The sequence below is a fragment of the Stigmatopora nigra genome, chromosome 13, assembly GCF_051989575.1.
Source record: "Stigmatopora nigra isolate UIUO_SnigA chromosome 13, RoL_Snig_1.1, whole genome shotgun sequence".
NCBI classification, from domain to species: Eukaryota; Metazoa; Chordata; class Actinopteri; order Syngnathiformes; family Syngnathidae; genus Stigmatopora; species Stigmatopora nigra.
Window position 1 is genome coordinate 6,125,488 of NC_135520.1, and position 20,646 is coordinate 6,146,133.

A 20,646-nucleotide genomic window follows, 5' to 3' on the forward strand; every position below is an offset into this window, starting at 1 on the left:
GCTTTCTAACATTTGTGGAAAGTGCCAAACTCTGCGTTTGGGCCTGCTTTTTATTTTCTTTGATCAAAGATGAACACTTGTATATGGCCAACAAGAACCAGAGGTGCTACATGTCTGCAAAGGAACAGATTGCCTGTAACTTCTCCATAGCAGCTTCTAAATTGAGTTTGATGAATTCCTCCAACACTTTAACACTGTTTGATACGTTATTGCTGACTTGCTATTGCACCGAGCTTTGAGCGAAGGAATCCATCGGCTGTATTTAGTTGTGTGGTATATTAAGGCTCTGTGAGTCTTACCACAAATTGAAATAAAGCCTAGTTAAAGGCTGATACTGTTTCAAACCGGTGCTGCATTTCATAATTGGATACATGCAATGTTGAGCATATTTTTATTAGGAATGTATCCTGGCATGTCTTTCTTTGGAGCCATCCCAGGTGGTTAATGCGCCACAGTGAATTGGAGATTAGGGAGGAATGTAGGTCTGTTTCAAATGTGCGTTTGATGCGGCCTACACACCCGTCAACATTTTGCTTTTAAACTAAATTGTCAAAGTAAATGCTTGGAACGTAATTTTCACTCAAGATATAATATGAAAACAACTATAGCTGTAGTTATAATGGGGAAATACGTCCCATGGGTCATGTCTTTTGATGTTATGTGGCACATACACGCTAAAGTTAAGAAGCAAACCCTCATTGCATGTCCTTTTCAAATGAAGGATTTTGGTTCGAAGTTAAAGATTAGCCAGGAAAGCAGGGACACATTACATTCAGAGTCTTTTGGACAGAACTGAATGGCTGAATGACGCGTGCCAAAGAGATATTTGCCTTTAAAAGCTTTCCTTTGAGGTGTTCCCTCAAATCAAGCACACTTTAGGGCCAAGAGGAGATCTCATGGAATAAAAAAAAAACTTCATACATTCATTGATTAGTGTGATGTGTGTCCCCTGGTTTCCTTTTTGTGGCACCAGCTTGCTCCATGGCATCAGGTCAGGCAGAGGATTACGGGAAATGGGTCCTGTGGAGGTCTTGGCTGAGATAATGGTTGTTTTTCTACAAGTAGAACTCCAGTAGAATAGATGGTTAGACCTTCTCCATTTTCCATCCCATAGAAGCCCTTTATACGTTTATTTCCTCCTCCATCATGCATCGTTTTCGAAGAGAAGCCCAATACTTACTACCCTGAAGACAGCTCTCTGCCCTACAGCGTGTAACTGAATTGTCTACAAGGACACACTAGTCATGCAGACAGACTGAATTAAAGGACCGTTTTAATTCAAATGAAGCATAAAATTGGTCTCTTTTCTCAGCCCTTCTGGCTACACTGCTTTCTGGTATTTTGCATAAGCCGCCCTTTCATTTGAATACCCACAGCATGGTCTTCCTTGATCCGAAAACCAGACTTTAATAAGATTTAGGATTGAACCGCCTATCAGAAACCTCCAAGAATTGGAATTACACCACACAAGTCAGGGAATTCAACCAAGTATTATTCAACAGTTGCCAGTGGCATTCACAACACAATTGAATGGAGACAGACAAAATTAGCGAGGGGTGACCAAGTCTTTTGTTAATCAGGGCTAAATGGATATACAACAATTGGAAGTGTTTCTCTGTACATTCAGTGGATACAGACCAGTCTGCGTCGAAATTCATTGTAACCAAGGGTGACACTAATGATGCACAGCTTGAGCTCACTCTTGCAAGTCGCTGCCTGTGAAACCCGACGGCGACATTTTCTACTCAAATGATCGCAGGAGCCACCATGAGAAAACACGCATCATTAAATGATGCGAAAACAAGGTGTCCCCGAGATTTGTGTGCGACACTGGGAACAACTTGGCTTTATTTTTGCAGCATTAGATCTTACTTTACAAAACTCAAAACAATAAGCTAGTGCCCTACAAGTTGTCTTCATTGGATTTGGAGAGCCATGTAATGTTTTACAGTAAAATTTTCATGAGCTGGATTTGAGGGGTTTTAACCCTTTCTCGTTTGCAGCCAATAACGATGCCAAGATGAACTCATTGAACCAAACCAAACATTTCGTGTTGCAGAACATAGGTTTATGTTCATGACCATTATGGAGACGTGTCAACAATGTTCCTGGAAGGGAGATAGTCCTTTTTGTTAATAAGCTTTATTGAGACAGACCTCTCCCACTGGGTTTCCCTTGGCATGTGCGCTCTCCTGTCACTCGAAGCAGACTTTCCCTCATCCTGTCTCTGCAGGGGGGCATGCCCAGCACCGTGCCACAACAGCTCATTACTCAGAAACTTTGCAGGCGGATTAGGCTGGTGTGGAGGAACATGATGAGGTGGGCAGACAGGAGTGTGGGCGTCATTCCGACACAGGTCCCCCTCTTTTCTGACCCACTTCTGCTCTATCGAACCCTCAGGTACGCTGAACCTGCTTGGTCCACTGGGTCACAGCAGGACCAAAACAGTTTTCTCATTCCCAGAACGCTTCCATCTGGCACATTCCATATAGTCCTGGGAAAGTAGTGCAGATTCATGAGAGATCTAGGTCTTGTAATTACTTAAAATGCACTATATGGAATAAATCGTTTGGATCTGACAGCGATGACAAGCACAGAATTATGGAAATACAGTGGAATATACTTGGTGACTCATGATGCATGATAAAGCAAGATAAAAGAAATTGTTCCATAACTGCTTTAATATGCTGGACACACAAGCATGCACACGCACAGTGTGACTTTTTGCTCTTGCCACATGATTGACCTAATTGACCTGTCTGTACATTTAATGGAGCATCCTGAGGCTTAACCTTGTGCAGAGTGACTAATGACCTGATGTTTTTCAGAGGTCTGTCACCAACAATATGGGTGCAGTTGGGCATGAACCGCAGTGCTGACTTATTTACTGCTGAGCTTCCATGACTCTGAAATGCACACACGTGAGACACATGATTGAATTTCCCATTTTTGCAAGACAATCAAACACACCTACAGTGTATCTTTGTATGAACATGGTTTTTGGCTTTCCCACAGATAGGAACCAAATCATAGACTTGCCTAAACTTAATTTTATTCATGCATTTTTAACTGGTATTTTTTTATAAAATGGTGTTTTAATACATTGCAGACATATTACTATTTACTTATAGTATTACTTGTGTATATATATTGTGCAAATGTATGTTTCCTGAAGGAATTCTCTATTTAGAGTATTCCTAAATTATTTCAACAAGTGAAAATGGTGAACTTGAATAAATGCATTATCAAGTTTCTGGGTCATACATAAATTTCAAAGTAAACTGTAATTTTAAATAAGCTCTTTCTATTTTCTCTTCAGCATATGCAGTGATTTCAAATGGACAAGTGGAATGCCCTTTGGGATATAAAAGAATGAATGCCTCGCATTGTCAAGGTAAGCATCAAAATTGGATCTTGAATTGTGTTCTGAATGGCTGAAAAGAATCCATATGTTTTCTACATATATACGCACTCCTAAGGACTTCAATAACGTTTTCCTTGCTGTGTGTACGACCCCTGCGGCGCACAGGTCAAGACCACAATTAGCCTTTTTGCAGCAGGCATAGATTGGGTTCAATTGGTATCTTTAAGTATGTAGACTTATGTTCTACTCCGGCCCACACCAGGAGAAGAACAGATGTGAAGTTTGTCATTCCACCTGTTAAAAAAACCCATCAAATCATTCCTGGAAAAGAAAACAGTATATTTCGCTTCATCACAACATACGTGAGGGGGCTGGCTGTCAACTGTCTGGCAGGTTTTGCTAAAGCTGCCACACACAGAGTCTGCTTTGTGGACATTACATTATTCTGAAATATGACGGATCTGTAGGCGAGTATACCTTTACGGGAAGCAAAATCAGATATTTGAGTTGACATTTAAAATAAAAGACGCACGTTGTTCTAATCTGATAGGAACTGCTTGACAGGTGATAAGTGTCCAGTCAGGTTTCTGATTGGTTTGATATAGGAGCTTTGATAAAATTAAAATAAATAAAAAGGGGCACACCTGTCTTTCAGCAAAATGTCTAACAGCTAAAATAATGCATCTTTAATCCAATGAAGCTTTTCCTATGCAATGGCTTCAAGATGTTATACTCGGTTGCCACTGATTATTTTTTGAATTCCAAAAACAGCCAAGCTAGCAGTTCCCCATGGAATATTTTTGTGATCATTTAATGTCCAATTCATCTGTTGCTTCATTCCCAGAGGCTTTGCTGTGCCAGTGAGGAAAAACACAGATCTTTACCCAATTTTGTCATTGTTGTTGGAATGCTGCCTAATTTGTTCACCCAGACCTCCCAATTCATCCCACCGCTGCTGACTAAACTTTCTTGGGATCATGGTCTCATATACCATGTCACGCATTTGTGTATCCTTGTAATTCAAATGGAAAAAAAATGCAGACATACTTAACTTCAACATGGAAGACAACCAAAGAAAACTGCTTAATCAAAATATATATATATATACTAATCAAAATTCACATACCCCATTTGTGCCGTCTCGAGTAATGCACTTTTGCCCCCATATAAGGTATGTCTAGTTTTAGACCACCAAAGTTATGTTCTAATCCCCCGCCCTTTGGGTAGAACAGTTAATAGCCAATTTCCTTTACAGTGGCTCTACAGGTGAATATTGTTTACTACAATTAAGCGCTCGAGTAAGGTTAGAAGACACAATCTGTAAATTGAAAGCTTTGACAAATATTTGATGAATTACATTGTGTTCCATATGTGTCTGCACTGTGAAATACTGTTGGGGGCAACCATGCATTAAGTCAAAATTGATGTTGAGATTAGCGCTAGTCATGGCAAAATGTCATTGAAAATTAGCGTCAATCCAAGTCAACCCAGAAGCAGACTGTAACAATAGCTCTAATCTTGGACTCAAGCAAACCATGGATTAGGGACCCCATGTGACGCAGGCTGAGCCCAATACTGACCTGAACTCTGACCAGAAAACTTACCGCTTAAACTAAACCAAGGACACCCGCAGTCATATCTGTGTAAAAGTGCAGATCGATTAGAAATGAAATATGTCATTTAAATATGCCTAATATAATTTCTGATTTTAAGGGAATAAAGGATGCATTCCCTTAATTTATACCTTAATGTTTCCAAGTCGGACTTAGACAACAAAACATGAGCAATTGAACTAAAATGATGAAAATTAGAAGTGGTAGGTCCTCATCTTGTTGGGAAAACACCTCATTACTTTCCCTTTGTTTTACATTGGCTGACCTGCTGTGGGACTTTAATAAAAAAAAGGGGGCGGGTAAAGAGTCTGAGTCTTGGCTTCTGGCTGGCATATTAACTAGCGAGTTTGTTTTATTGTCTTTGGACCTGGTCGCGCTGGTCATTGAATTACCCCATTAGACAAAATGACCCTGTGACCTCAGCGGTGCTGTGATGTGTACAGGATAGAATGTAATGAATTCATTGGCAGCCTCTCACGGCAATGAAAATCCAATCCATTTGGACTGAAAGTCTATCACTATCGATAGAACTGACACATGATCATTACTTATTCTCCTGTGTCAAAATGAACGGATCTTGCAGACGTATGATGGTTAATTCCTCTGCGCATGTGTTTTTTTTCATGTCATCGCCCTTCCTGGATTACATACTGTTGGGTAACTAAAAGCATTCCATTCATCAACACCTCCAAGCTGCTGGCATTCTTAAACTATATGATCCATCCAATATTTTGTCACCTTTCAATGTTAACGATTCCTAAAACTTACATCATTTTTGGTCTTGCCTCATGACAGCTTTTCATACTGAATGTAAAAGAAAGTGAATGTTTAGAGGAGATCATTTGCAGTTCAAGCACTCCCTAACTCAAAGTTTCAGTCCTGATGCACTGCGTATTTCACAGATATCAATGAATGCCTCCTCCCCGGAATATGTAAGAATGCTGATTGTCTCAACACCAAGGGAAGCTACAGGTGCACATGTAAACCTGGTTTCATGTTGGACCCTGCTCGAAGCCATTGTGTTTGTAAGTATTAATGTAATGATCTTTTGACACTATTCAAAGGCAGTTTTGGACAATCCTTTCTTAGTGAAAGTTTTTCTAACACATGTATGCGCTATTAGATTTTTCAGGTGTTCAACAAATTAATCTACCTATTGTTTTTTCTTATTCAATTAGAAATGTATTTGACGGTCTTTCTTGTAATGTTCACATGATTCCAATGGCTGCTATATCAAATACATCGCACCCAATGTCCTCAGTTATTCCCCCCCCAAATTGTTTTTATAGATACAATTTCTCAGCATGCTTTCTACAATTAATGTGCAATCTAAGACTTTGTATTTCACTAATTGATGTGATGGGTGCATTGTTTCCACAGCCGACAAGGCAGTTTCAGATCAGAAGGCATTTTGCTACAGATCGGTGTCAGCCAACACATGCTCGCTGCCACTTTCTCAGTACATCACCAAGCAGATCTGCTGCTGCAGCCGTGTGGGCAAAGCATGGGGAGACGGGTGCGATCGCTGCCCTTTGCCAGGATCTGGTATGTCTACACAGATATTCAAATATGGGACAAGGTCATGTCCCCAATACATATTTGTTCTGTTGCTGTTGTTTGTAGATATGAAGTGCTAAATGTAATCGTGCAAAAGGGTTGCTAGTGTTTTTGAAAGACATTTTCAAGACAAAGAATTGAGTCAGTCAGTCAGTCAGCACCCTCTTGTCTGCCAGCTGTGCAAATGAGTTAAGAATAAAGTGTTTAAAGTGGAAAAAGACCAAAAGCAAAACACTTGTCATAATTTGGAAGCAGTACAAAAGTGGGAGTCAGTTTTTGGGTTATCGCTCATGTTCACAGAGAGAAATCCCACTAAACACAAGCAAAACTCAGAAACCGAAAAGAATAGTTCAGCCAAAAGAAACATGGGTCATTTTTTGTCGTTTTTTTATATGTATATATAAAAATCTGATATTCAAAGTTACAGGGAAAATTGTTTGATTTTACAGACTTTCCAGTGAGTTATTGGCATTATCATAGATCAAATATCATAGACCTCCATGGTGCTGCTTTGACCAGGACTGACAAATAGCCTCTTATCCCTCCAATCCTGTCTTTTGTATGGCCTGACAAAGTGTAAGAGTCATGTTCTGAACAGAACACTGATAACTATTCCTTGTGACCAGGTAACCGTATCTTACTGACATTTCTTCCAACTGCTGTGATGTGGCTGTGTCTCATTTTGAGCCCAATTTTCATCCACACTCTCATCAGTCGATTGCCTATAACATCCACGTTTCCCTCCTTTTACCATATTTAGCTGTCATTACGCACATTAGTTTTCCAGAAACGTTTGGGAATGGGGTTTCTGCGATTAGGTCAAATAGGGGACACTTTGCTTCATGCTTTTAATGGATTCACCATTCCTGAGGTTTGCTCGTTTCCTACTCTCTGTCCAGCAAAGCAATTAGCAGTAAGGGGTCAGTGAGTATTACATGAAACTCTAGACTATTTGGGTATGCAAATATGCCAATGTCTTTCAAAATGTCTTAGTAGCCTCCATTGAGTCCTTTGTCTACCACTTTGAAAAATAAAATGCTCCCTGTTCCACAGATGGCCTTTGTGAAGGAAATATGAGTCATAATTACAAGTCTATTGTTGTAAGAATATTAATGTACATTATTGAAATAGTGTGGTAGTCTAGACCACACAAAGTGACAAGGAATAAAAATATAGACTGAATAGTTCTCCCGGTCCTAATTAAGTGGAAGGCATCAAATACATATGGATGATGATTTTGGTGGTTTCTGCTGTTGTTTTCAACCTACAGATCATTTCAAGGAGATCTGCCCGGCTGGTCACGGATACACCTACTCCCGATCTGATGTGCAGATTTCTCTGCGACAGCTGGGGGAGGAGGATCTTCAGAGTACTGGATTGTCTAGGGAAGAGCAGAACCCTACACATCCTCAACATCCATCCTTTCAGCCTCAATATCCCAACTACCCAGAAACTCCTGAAATTTCCCAGAGGCCTGAATACCCAGAGTTACCACAGCACCCTGACACTTCACATCAGCCCCCTCATTCCTTTAACCCAGACAGAGAAAAACCTCAACAACCTGAAGGTGAGCAAAACATGTTGGGTATTCTTAGTTTTTAGCAGTTGGAAAATAATAACAGCATTATGTAGGAGTTCAGTAATAAGAATATTTTCCCCAAATCCCTTCTTATGAGAAATTTGAAAAGCCACTAGAATGGTTAAACAACAGTTTTTTTTAAATTTATTTTGTGAATCCAAACATCAACAGGGCACTTTCATCTCACCAGATAAATGCAACATGGAACCAATAAATCACACGCATTTCTCACTGATGATACGATATATTATTAATTTGATTTATATCATCAATGCCCAGGGGTAATTTTTTGGTACTTGCAAGATTGTATTCATCACAGAGATGATTCTAGAAATATTTACACTCAATATTTGAGATATATATCTTTCCTGCATTGTATTTTTCTTTGACCTCTTTACAACGTTCCGCCTGACTTAGAGGATAATTTTATTTGCTTTAATTAGAAGAACGTACAATGTAGCCTCTTATCATCAAGCTTTATTAGATTATCTTTGGCTTCCTCCTCTATCCCAAAAACTGCACGTTGAGTTCCTAGAAAAGACTAATTTTGGTTTTATTTTTTTGTTTACTGTACTGTGTGTATACTATGTTCATTTTACCAGTCATTTCATGTGTGTACGTAAACCTTGGACAAAAGTCTTGGGACACACTTCATCATATGTTCAATGCATGTTTAGGAAATGCCTATGCAATGTAATTAAAGCTACTGATTAACTATCTCTTGTCATCTTCTGCTAGATGTGGACAATCCAAGACTGGTAAGTTCCAATTCTCTGTACATGTTTGCATGTGGAACTTTTCCTAAAAGTTGGTTTAAAATGTGTGTTTGTGTTCTAGCCAGCTGTTGTGACTGACTCCCCATTGAAATATCCAGGTATTTTTGACATTTTCATACTTCTACTTACTTAATTTGTCATCTTTAGCATCCAAATAGCTTTTAGTTTCTAATATCAAAGACCAAATAAATTATTTTGTCATTTAAATCCAGTGATGGATTTTGTATGTTTTCATTTGATGCTGTATGGCCAATTTCAGACTGTGCATGCTCTACTCCTGTGCCAGTGAAAACACTGACTTTCCAATGGTGACTGTTATGGTCTTATTTTCAACAGGGAGAAAAATATAGATTGCTTGCCTTTTCAAGTTGCCTTGTTGAGTGACAGCTTAGACAGGAGATTTTTTTTTAAATAAGCAATGCATAATTTAGAGAGCGTGTTAGTGGTTGTATCCTTTTATACAAGGCCCAAAAACATCAAGAGCTAACATTATTCTTCCTCCCAGAACATGCTCCAGACCAACCAGCCAAGTCTGATCCAAAGGAAACAACTCACACCGACTCAGGTAAGGCACACGTTATGAAGCATATGCTTTCCATTATCATACAAAATATCCAATGTATTCGCTCTTGACATTTTTTCCCCATAATCTTACTGTAAATTAAAAAGTTTATTTGTTATGCCTTTCGTTATACGTCGCTGGCATCTATAGAAAGAAAGACAGTTGTTATTAACTTGAAAATGTTTTTCAACCTGATCATAGTCATCAACTTTTTTGTCTATATATTTTACCACTTACCCAAATCAACTGTAGCGTCAAGCTCTACTTTTTTCTTCATGATATATATAGTCGCGTGTCGACACAATTGAGCTCTATATAATGTTGTTAAATGTGCCGTCCCATCCAAGACTGCCACCTAATAAAACAGCAAGATGGCTCTCATAGGGAAACATTTGTCAGTGAATTTTATTTGCTTTTTTTTTAACTCTATACTGCTATTACCATACTCTATCTAACTGCAAGTCAGATAGACTGTCTATTTGTTGTGAGCACATTACACATCTTTATGACTTTCTGTTTTATTAGGTGTTGACAACTGTGCAATCACCCCCTCCATTTGTGGCCATGGGAAATGTGTTCCTGTGCAGACTGGCTACACATGCCAGTGTGAACCGGGATTCCAGCTCAGTGCCCTACAGACCAATTGTATAGGTAAGCCACCAGGAGACAGATTGACGGGATGAGTGATTTGTGAATACTGACCTTCATACCTCATCATAATGTTGTTTTCCCTCCTAAACAGATGTAAATGAGTGTGAGGCCGATCCATGTGAGGGAAAGGGCAGTTGCACCAACAGTTATGGCTCCTTCAATTGTCAGTGCTTCTCCGGCTACAGCCAAGTGATCACTCAGAACAGGAGGTTCTGTCAAGGTAAGCATTCATAACACCACTCTGACATTTGCAGTAGATCAATGATTACTGTTTTCCAGCAAGTTGCAAATCAAAGAATGCTTGCCTCTTTTCATTAACTCATTGGGTGTTGTTGATAGCGTAAGACGTCCAATCTATTTAGACCAGCAGGACTGGCACTGATTGGTCGTTGCCCGTTTTAAAGTGAAATGGACATCTATTGCTGTTATGAATGGGACTCTGTTGAATTTAGCCACCACTGCCAAAGTGACTTATTTTTTACCCCATATATCATACACCCTTAACCACTATTCTCTTGAAGGCATTGAACATATTTAAATAAATACTCTAGCACCGCACAGTGATCACATCCAATAACAATTCCTATTTTAGGTCATTTTGTAAGTGTTTTTTGGAGACTCATTGGGAGAGTGAACATTAAATACAGTCTTTTTTGGATTCTTCCAGACATTGATGAATGCAGCATGCCCAACAAGTGCCAGAATGGCTATTGTGTCAACACAGAGGGATCTTATAACTGTGAATGTGACAATGGCTTTGTCAAATCCCACCGAGGATTATGTGAAGGTGAGACCTGATAAAAAGTCACCTCAACTGTTTGTGCTAAGCCTCCATTTCATTGTACAGATGTAGATGAATGTCAAGATCCCACTACTTGCCCCAATGGTGGATGCATCAATACTGTGGGGTCCTTTATGTGCCAGGTCTGCAGCCCTGGCTTCAGAGCTATCAACAATAGATGTATAGGTAAGGTCATGTAGCTAGTCAATAGAAACTTTTTGCAATTTTTTTTGACATTGACTATACGTATTAACTAAATAAAAAAACATAGGTGACTGTATTCTTAAAAATAATTTCTGAGTGTGGCCTGGTGGAAGATTGGTTAGTACATCCACCTCACAATTCTGAAATTGAGGGTTCAATCCTAACTCTAAATTGCCCCTTGTTATGAGTCTGAGCATGAATGATTGAAAGGGTTCTGCATTAGGTTTCATTTAAAAGTGCTGCACTTCCCAAATTGAATCGCCAGACCCCGCTGAGTTGACACAGCAACCAGCTCCGGACATAATGAGCTGTCGACAGTCTGTGATCCAGCACCATTTAGGCCTCGTAGGCTTGACTGAATTGCGGCTTTTTTTGTTCAAAGGCACACTGACTGTTCATGTGTTAAAATGGATATAAAATTCATTTGTTTTTGTACTTAAAACAAACTTGCCGTGGATGTTTTATATCTGCCATACAAGGCAATAAGGCCAACATGACAGGTTCAAAACCACAGTGATGACGGCTGGATTATTCTCGGCCGTCTACTCCCGAGTCTATTCAGCGCCTTCATGTATGTAATATCAGCTCGCCAGGCCTGGTAATATCCACAATATTGTTTAAACATCTTCACTGTTATTGTTGATCTTCTGATATCAGTGTCCCCCGAAAAAGAAAAGGTTGTTTATATTACTTCAATTTGGGAGATTCCAAATATTTTTTCTTGGCCACAGCCTTGAACAAACAGCATGTTATTGTTGGAGAGCTCTGACCACTGTACTGTCGGGCCTACTGGGGGCCGGCGGGATTTGATTAGCACTAGTTGAGGGGACGGGGCAGTCACTGGAGATGTATGAGGGGGGTCAAACAGTCAACTCCCGACTGTGGAGAGGTCCCGACCCGCAAACAAATCTTCTCATTCAACCCGTGTCCTCTTACAGTGGTCTATTAGATTTACCAATGCATGTTGCACATATGGTGTGTGTTGCGTTGAAGCGAACACTGAACCCTAAAGTGGCCTAGTTACATAACAACTTGACTGGTGTGATTTACCAGATCACCTCTCCATGACCTTACCCTTAGTGACACCCTACCAATTTGTTGGGAAACCTAAATCCGGAGCTTGAGTATTCCAGAAACAAGAAAAGATCAGACACCACATAAAACTGACTTTAGAAGTGTTTCTTTAGAGCACTCTGCCATTGATTTTTTTTTTTTTTTGCATGATGTCTCAATGCAGAAAATAATTTGCCTACGAGCATCATCCAATTGCCTGGTTTCCATGCAGAACTACTCATGAACTATTTTGTTCATTTGTTGCAGTATATTAAGATTTAATTGCTGTCACACTTTGGATTGTTGATAACACTTTACAAAACATTCCACTCTGAAACAGTGTTTTCCAAGAGTAGTGAAAGATGAATCAACAAGTGTTACAAAGTGGAAAAGATGGCAACCAGTTGAGATCGTAAAATTATCTAATGAGGAGGAAGATTGGGCCCATTTAAATAGAAATCCAATATTTCACATGCATATTTTCCCTAATGATTTCCCTTTTAACACAGTTTCACAACCATATTGGCTATTTTTACTTTTTTGCCCAGAAAAAAAACTCTTAAAACCCTGGGGCACATATCTGAGAAGTGTTAAAAAAAAAAAAAAACTTACATTAATGTTCATGCTTTATTCCTTTGATGGCCCGCCATATCCGCAGATGTGAACGAGTGCTTGAACCAAAACATATGTGGCCGTGGAAGGTGTGTCAACAGTGAGGGCTCCTATAGGTGCAACTGCTTCCAGGGATACAAACTCACACTGGACAACGTATGCCAAGGTAAGTCGGCAGCAGCCAGAGAGATCTGTGACCAAGCAACAGCTGTGTAAATACTTTCTACGCGTGCTACTGCAGAAGCACCGTGGCAAATTCTGAGCTTTGATGAAAAAGATTTCAAAGAATCCAAATGTTTCTTTTTATTTCCTGAGGTCACTTTCTATTTTCCACTATGTCTTCTTTACAGATGTGAATGAGTGTCTTCTTCCGGGGATGTGCTCTCATGGGTACTGTACTAATCTGGAGGGTACCTACAAATGTATCTGTGACCAGGGTTTCCAACCCACCTCGGATAGCAAAGCTTGTGAAGGTTTGCTGCGCAATCTATCATGTTGTTCTCTGTAATAAATAGTTGATAGATTGATAATGGTTGACCCCACTTCTCTTTAGATATCGATGAGTGCGCATCCGGTAGAAAGTGTCTGGAAGGAATTTGCATCAACATGCCAGGTTCCTTCACATGCCAAAAATGTAGTCCTGGTTTTGGACCATCTGCAGATGGCCTGAGATGTGAAGGTAATATTTCTCATTTTTTAAATAGCAAATTTAAGTCACAATTTTGGGGGAATTTATTCAATCAAATCAAAAGACCAGGAACAAACATTATACATTTTAGAATTTTATATTATCATCTGATGGTTGAATACTACTGATAATGTTGTTAATCATTTAGTGAGCAATTAGTGATCCTCAGAAATGAGCCCAATAAAATGTTACCTTTATAAATATAACAACACTGGCACCCTAGATATGACTTTTCCATTACAACGCATGTCTGCAGATGTGGACGAGTGTTCTCAGGGGGACTGGTGTCTTGGTGGTGTTTGTGCCAACACGGCAGGGTCTTACACCTGCACCAGGTGTAAGGCAGGCTACAAAGTGTCTCCAGACCGAAGGAGATGTGAAGGTAGGTTTTTACGCCCTGGCCCACTCTTCAAAGAAAATCATTTATCCTTCCGAGTACTCCTTTGACACACACTGGGAACCTTGACAAAACAAGCTTTGCATCCAACTTGAAAATTCCATTTACATTTCATCCACTTAAGGTCTGAACATGTCGACAATGTTATTGTTGTGTTCCACCCAGATATTGACGAGTGCCAGTCGCTGTCTACCTGTGCCAACGGTATCTGTCTAAACTCAGAGGGCTCTTACACATGTAAGAATTGCCCCACAGGCTACACAGTGTCGTACGATGGAGAGCTCTGTGAAGGTTGGTAACTCAGCACTCATTTTAAAGGGATCCATGCATAGCTTCACGTCTTATCAACAGCGGATAAGATCTGTCATGGTGAATTAGCTGTTTTTCTTGCCGCCAGAGATTCTTCTTCTACTCCAGTGATTGTCTAATATCCTGTTCTCTTTTGTGCCAGATATTGACGAGTGTACGCTACCCACTACATGCCCCAGGGGAACATGCACAAACACAGAGGGTTCCTACACATGTGTCAGCTGTCAGGCCGGTTACAAAGTTTCAGCGGATGGACAGCAGTGTGATGGTGAGACTTTTGCAGGCCTGGATCATTTCACACTTGTTTACTCACACACAGATGTTTCTCTCGAATGGAATTGAGGTGTTAATGTGCTGTTTCCAGGGCATTTACCTGGTTCAGGTTTAGTGATGCATCATGTCCCATCTCTAAAATGCCTCGAGCATTGGTTATTTAACTCTTGCTCAAAACAAATGCACGTCAGTATCAATATATATATATATAGAGCGTGATGTCCATACGCTTCAGATAATTCAACAAGAAAGATACACAAGTTGACATTTTCTAGCATGACTGATTTTTAATTTAGCTGATTTCGATAGGCAGGGTGTATTTGTTGACAATCTGGGTTATGATGTGTCCGTGTATTTGTTTCCAGATGTGGATGAATGCTTGGTAGCTAACGTGTGCCCAGGCCAGCTGTGCTCAAACACCCAGGGATCTTATACCTGTAGGAGATGTGGTCCCGGCCTGCAGCTGTCTGAGGACGGATATGGCTGTGAGGGTAAACCGACCTTTAAGCTTACCTTCTCATCTTGTCCCGTTTGCGCTGTCATCATAGTCATTATCTAACCGGATCTATGCCACAATAAAATAAGATTGCTTTTAGACCCTCGAGTTGATTACAGTGGAACTTAACACAGTATGCTTTAATATGCCATGACACGGTGCATGAGATCAATGGAATACAATATTTGCTTTGCCCAACCCAGTGAAGTTAGTTTTGCAATGACTTCATGAGAATGAGGAAAACCGGATGATTGTTTAATTCAAACGTGGCCCCGGTTATACACATACTATACTACATGTGTTTTTTAATGGAAGTGGGGGATCTAGCCCCAGATGATGATCCCTCCACTTATGTGTGTGTCCCTGTGCTGGGAAAAAGTTTCACAAAACAACCCCAGGTCCAAGTCAGCCTCTGATAGGATTTAAATGATTTGATGGAAAATACTAAGGCCTTAATTTGAAATTAAGTCAACCGCCGTGCATCCTTCCTCTGTAAGCTCGCTATGTGGAACTCCCTCTGTTCACCCAAAGGCAAAACTGAGCCATCACTTAACGATGACCCGCACTTCCCCCCCCCTAAAAATACAATCCGTGCTGGAATTTTTTTGTGATCACATAACAGCTATCTCAGTCACTGTTTATTTATCCAGAAATTACACACCACCTGAAATATCTTGCTGTTTTGCAGTCAGCGATTGTCTTGCATATATATCTTTCCATCACTTTTAATAAAACACTGCGTTCATATTTTCTTGCCGCACCTACTGTAGTGTGCTCAAAGTGAAACTCAGCGCACCGATAATAATAAAGGCAGACAGCGATGATATAGCATTTCCACAATGTGGATTCTCTGGCCAAGATAATATCTTCAATTTCTCTTCCGGTGTCTCTTAGATATCAATGAGTGCCAGACCCCAGGTTTATGTCCCAGTGGCATTTGCATCAACACGCAGGGCTCCTACTCATGTATGGACTGTGACCCTGGCTTCATCGTGGGCCCCAATGGGCTCTCATGTGAGGGTATGTAATCATTTGCAGTGGTTGTGATACTATACGCTGTACTGTACATAATTTTAGTTGCAGTAGCTGCTGTAGTCTTGGAAAAGCCAGAAAGGTCTTTAGAGTAGGTTGCTGCAAGTAAAACAATCTAAGCACTTGAATTTCATTATTAAATGGTTTGTGAGTGTTCATGTTTTTGCCTGTATGTGAGACCACTTTACAGTCAACTGAGGGAGGGTTCATCTAAACTGTGAGGACAACTGCTTCCTGTTTTTGAACACAGATGCGAATGAATGTGAAGACGCAGGACTTTGTGTGGGAGGTCAGTGCACCAACACCATTGGATCCTACATTTGTGCATGTCCTCCTGGCCTGGAGCTGATCGATGGGACCTCCTGCAGAGGTAATTATTTCAGAGGACACCAGCCATGTTTTCTTGTACTTGCTTTGAACCCAATTGTAAAAATGTCCTTTTGTTTCATGCCGCAGATATCGACGAGTGTTTGACCATAGCGGGACTTTGTGGAGAAGGACAGTGTTTAAATACTGATCGCTCCTACATGTGTATCTGCCCAGATGGATACGAGACCCTTGACAAGCACAGCGGATGCCGAGGCACAGTAACACACTATTGCGATCACACTCAGTAATGCATGACTGATGTCAGATGAGAGTGATTTACCTGAAATCCGAATAGGTCCAAACACTATAAAGAAAAGTAATGGAAAATGCTTACATTTACAGAATTGGTGACAACAATGTGTTCTTGTATCACCTTACATTTCTAGTTAGTTCTGAGACTCCAAGCAAGTGTGCTCAGGCCAACCTTTTTAATTGCCCAAAACCTCACCATCAAACTAACCATTAGCTTCACTTTAATATTATTCCAGCCGCACCCAGTGACCCACACAGTGCTATTGGGAAATAATGTTGCTTTGTCATCCGGCATGGAGAATAGGCTTCTCTTTTCAGCAAATTTGCTGTCAAAATAATTCAAAAGGATTTGAGTGGAATGTTAGAATTGAATCCATGTTTTTTCTGGTGCTTCTTGCCGGTACAGTAAAGGCCGAAGCTAGATAAATGACGCCTGTGGGGATGGGCTGGTCCATGCTTCAGGCTCTTGTATTTGGTAGTACAGTCCTGCTGTTATTTGAAAGATGAACTAGCTGTGGATCACTACTTGCCCTGGGAAATATTCCCACCGAAGCTTTAGATTCTTGGTATGCAAGCCTACCATCCTTCGTCAGCTACTTTGGCTGCCTGCCAGAAAAAATAATGGACACTGATTATCTTATTAATCAGGCGTTGTCACATACAGTAGTTTAGTTTATTCATCCAAACAAACAAAGCCAGATGCGTGTTGAGAACAGGCTTGATATGGTTGCTTTTGTATAAATGGCAACAGGTGGATACATAGGTTTATTGTATCTCTTAAAATCAGGTCAAATTTAATTCAATTGTTAATGCCATTCACGGTACGAGGAAACTATAGCATATCATTTTCAAACCAATTTCTGAAAGTGGATCGTTTCCCACAGTGTACTAATGCACCATGGCAGAGTGCAGTTTATGTTGATGCGTTCAAATTTTGGAATAGGGGAAAAAAATGTACCTCACTTCCCATGATGAATCCGAGTTATACTGCATGAGTGATGCTGTAATGCTGCAATTATTCTGCCACTAATCAAGCATGTAGGTAGTATTCATTATCAACATTTATGAGTCAGTGGGAACACTGAGGTAGATATTTTACTTTTCTTTCCTGCCTGTTTTCCTGCATACCATTACATCACTCAAATGTCTCATTGTGTTTAGACTGAGGCTTGTTGGTTGCAAATGTTTATGTTATAACAATTCTAAAAAGGAGTGTTCCCTACAGACAGTTGAGTTACATTTTGTGATCATGAGTATGTGGCAAATCTTAATTCTCCTCTCCTTTCTTCTACTTTCTACCTTAGATGTGGACGAGTGTAGCAAAGACAACATGTGCACTCGGGGACAATGTCTCAATACTGAAGGCAGTTTCATGTGCTTATGTGAAGCTGGATTCAAGTACAATCAGCACACTGCTGACTGTGAAGGTTTGTCACGTCTTTAATCTCAAATTGTGGTGGTGACAGTTAAAAAAATGTACAGCATAGACAGTAAAACAGGAAAGAAAGCAATTTACCTGAAGTGTGAACATAGCCTTATTCTTTTACCAATAATACTTTCTTAATATTATTTTTTAAACCGAATAACTTGCATTTCATCATATTGTTTCTGTGCCAATGAATAAGAGGCTCTAAGCATTCAGTTTGCAACATACAAAATCCTGGGTTGGCTAATTGAGTCAAAATGATCAGATACATTTGCTGATCGCTCTTTTTTAGTTATGAAACCACTTAGAGAGAAGCCTGACCTGAGCCCTCCTACCACTATTCCCAAATGGACTATACAAAAATCCTCCATAGTCACTCTTGAATATAAATTCCTCCAAGAAAGAATGGAATATCTCTGTTTCCTTAACTTTCTATACATTTCTTATACAGTGTTGGACATCTGATCGTTCCACTACATTTAGAATGTATCTTAGACAGCAAAGCACAGTTGACCATGACTAATTTTTCATAGTCGGAATGAAGTGCCCGAGCTGCTCAATGGCTTAAAAGAATGAAGGTTTCCTGGATGACATGATTGTAGGCCTGCAAGAGTCTTCCCCCAAGGAGACGAGTGAATGACACCATTGTGAGCAGAAGCCGTTTCTCCCTCTGGAACGTCTCCCTTTAGCTCCTTCACAAGTTCTTTGGTTGCTGTGATAATATTGTTCTTGGCCATTCCTCGTCCCCGCTGCGTTCACGGAGGACAGCTACACCACAGGCTTCCTGGATGACTCCAGCTGCACAGCCAATACACTTGAAGCGTAGTAGCTAAGGGGATAACTAGATGTGTGTGGCGAGACTGAAAGGGGTCACACGGCTGCATTTGTGACCCTGATCGTGGCTTTTTCTGACCAATTACTATCTGTCTTTCATATCCTGCAGATCAGAATGAGTGCAAGGAGTTTGGAAGCTCGGTGTGTGGTACCTGGCGCTGTGAGAATACCATTGGCTCTTACCGCTGCTTCATGGGATGCCAGCCTGGCCTTGAGGGAGAAGACACCACAGCCTGTGGTTAGTGGTCAAACCACATGTAGTTAAAAGAGTAAAGGACACAATTTACCACATTTGAGAAAACACAGGCCAGGATTTAAATCCAGAGACCTTCTGACAGAAGGAAGAGATATATACATACACAGTCTATTGTCAATGTTCAGTCCTTATTCATCCATTTTGGATAACAAAAAACACATTTACACTTCATCAAAACTTGTAAAGGAGACTAAAACACCTTAGGAAATATGTTTTTGGGTTGCCAACCATAGCAGATTGGCACAAAAAGTGCAAAGTTAGAAGGACCACAGCTCTTGATGAGCTGGTAGAAAACCAGGCAGTAAACCATCCTCTGTTTAATTTGGTTTCTTTACGTCACTTAGTTGTTGGCAATCACCTCCATCAGCTTCCAGTAAAAAACAGGTATCCATTTTTTTGTGGCTTTTACATACTTCAGCTTTCAATCATCATATCTTATTTTTTATTATGATTTTAACTAGAGAGGGTGGCAGTGGATGAATACGTTTCAGTGCCATTCATTTATAATAATAGACTTCCAATCCAATTCAACTGGTTGTCAATCAACTACTTTTGTGTAGTCTAGACATAGGGGAGAGTTGGTGTTTCAAAGTTGCCCTCAAAACCGTGGGGGGAAAAAAGAGGCAGTGGGTGATGTCGGTAGCTCAAAACAGTTTGGCTTGTATCTGAAGGAAAACAATTCCGTTTGATTTTGATTACATAGATGTCCACATACCGACTTTGTCCTCCCTGTGAAACCAAGTTCCAGTTCGCCTCGTTTAGCTGGCCGTGTACGTGCATTTGATACATCTGGGCCCCTTAGCTGTCCAACTACAATAGACGCATCTCCATGACATCCAAAGTGCACCAAGTCTTGTGTGTTTACTGGCACAGACACCTTAGTTTTGTGATATTTGGGTTGCTTGCACAACCATTGGATTTTATCGCTTGTTCTTTATTCTCCAGCGTAGAATTCGTCTGATATTCTCAACATAGAGAAAATAAACGTGAGTTATGAGCATTTTGACAGCTAAAAGGTTCAGACATTATTTATTTCATCATTAGATTGGATCCAAACAGTCATTGAAGAGCGACAGGCAAAAAAAGTAAAGCATGCTGAGAGCATTCGAATGGAATGATGCTGTCTGAGGACAAATGGAAGCTGTCGGTTTTAATAGTGGCTAGTGTATGTATTCAGTGCTGTAAAATGCTTCATCTCACGTATGGTGAAACCAACCTCGAGATTGGGAGATTCTGAGAAATTGCAATTTGGAATGAGCTATTTTTAGGAAAGATATACATTAATAGCATCAGGTAAGGCCTCAATAAACCACATGCGTAGTATCCACCTTATTTTATATTAAAAAATTGTTTCATGTGTTGCCACTTGTCAAAATGTGACATTCTAATAGATATAGACATTTGTGAAATCATACATTTTATTTTCTTTCAACTCAGGTCGTCAAAATCTGGTATCTACAGTCAACGTAAATTGAGGACAAAAAATACATTAGAGAAAAAGCACCAGAGGTTATAGTAGGTTGTAAGAATATTTATAATATGAGGATCTCTTTCTTGTACGT

The 20,646-nt window shown here is 40.1% G+C and overlaps 1 protein-coding gene across 2 annotated transcripts in view; it reads left to right on the forward strand.

Annotated features, from left to right (window-relative positions):
• The window catches only part of LOC144205938 (latent-transforming growth factor beta-binding protein 2-like), an 81,590-nt gene that overhangs the window by 50,142 nt on the left and 10,802 nt on the right, over positions 1-20,646 (forward strand). For both annotated transcript variants that reach the window (XM_077730571.1, XM_077730570.1), the window contains 23 exons: positions 3,320-3,394; positions 5,880-6,002; positions 6,358-6,522; positions 7,805-8,101; positions 8,852-8,871; positions 8,951-8,987; positions 9,395-9,454; positions 9,977-10,102; positions 10,194-10,322; positions 10,770-10,889; positions 10,950-11,069; positions 12,799-12,918; positions 13,103-13,225; positions 13,306-13,431; positions 13,697-13,822; positions 14,003-14,128; positions 14,289-14,414; positions 14,785-14,910; positions 15,810-15,935; positions 16,198-16,317; positions 16,404-16,529; positions 17,873-17,995; positions 18,938-19,066. In XM_077730571.1, coding sequence (XP_077586697.1) covers positions 3,320-3,394; positions 5,880-6,002; positions 6,358-6,522; positions 7,805-8,101; positions 8,852-8,871; positions 8,951-8,987; positions 9,395-9,454; positions 9,977-10,102; positions 10,194-10,322; positions 10,770-10,889; positions 10,950-11,069; positions 12,799-12,918; positions 13,103-13,225; positions 13,306-13,431; positions 13,697-13,822; positions 14,003-14,128; positions 14,289-14,414; positions 14,785-14,910; positions 15,810-15,935; positions 16,198-16,317; positions 16,404-16,529; positions 17,873-17,995; positions 18,938-19,066 — 2,769 coding nt within the window. The remainder of the gene's footprint in view (positions 1-3,319; positions 3,395-5,879; positions 6,003-6,357; positions 6,523-7,804; positions 8,102-8,851; positions 8,872-8,950; positions 8,988-9,394; positions 9,455-9,976; positions 10,103-10,193; positions 10,323-10,769; positions 10,890-10,949; positions 11,070-12,798; positions 12,919-13,102; positions 13,226-13,305; positions 13,432-13,696; positions 13,823-14,002; positions 14,129-14,288; positions 14,415-14,784; positions 14,911-15,809; positions 15,936-16,197; positions 16,318-16,403; positions 16,530-17,872; positions 17,996-18,937; positions 19,067-20,646) is intronic.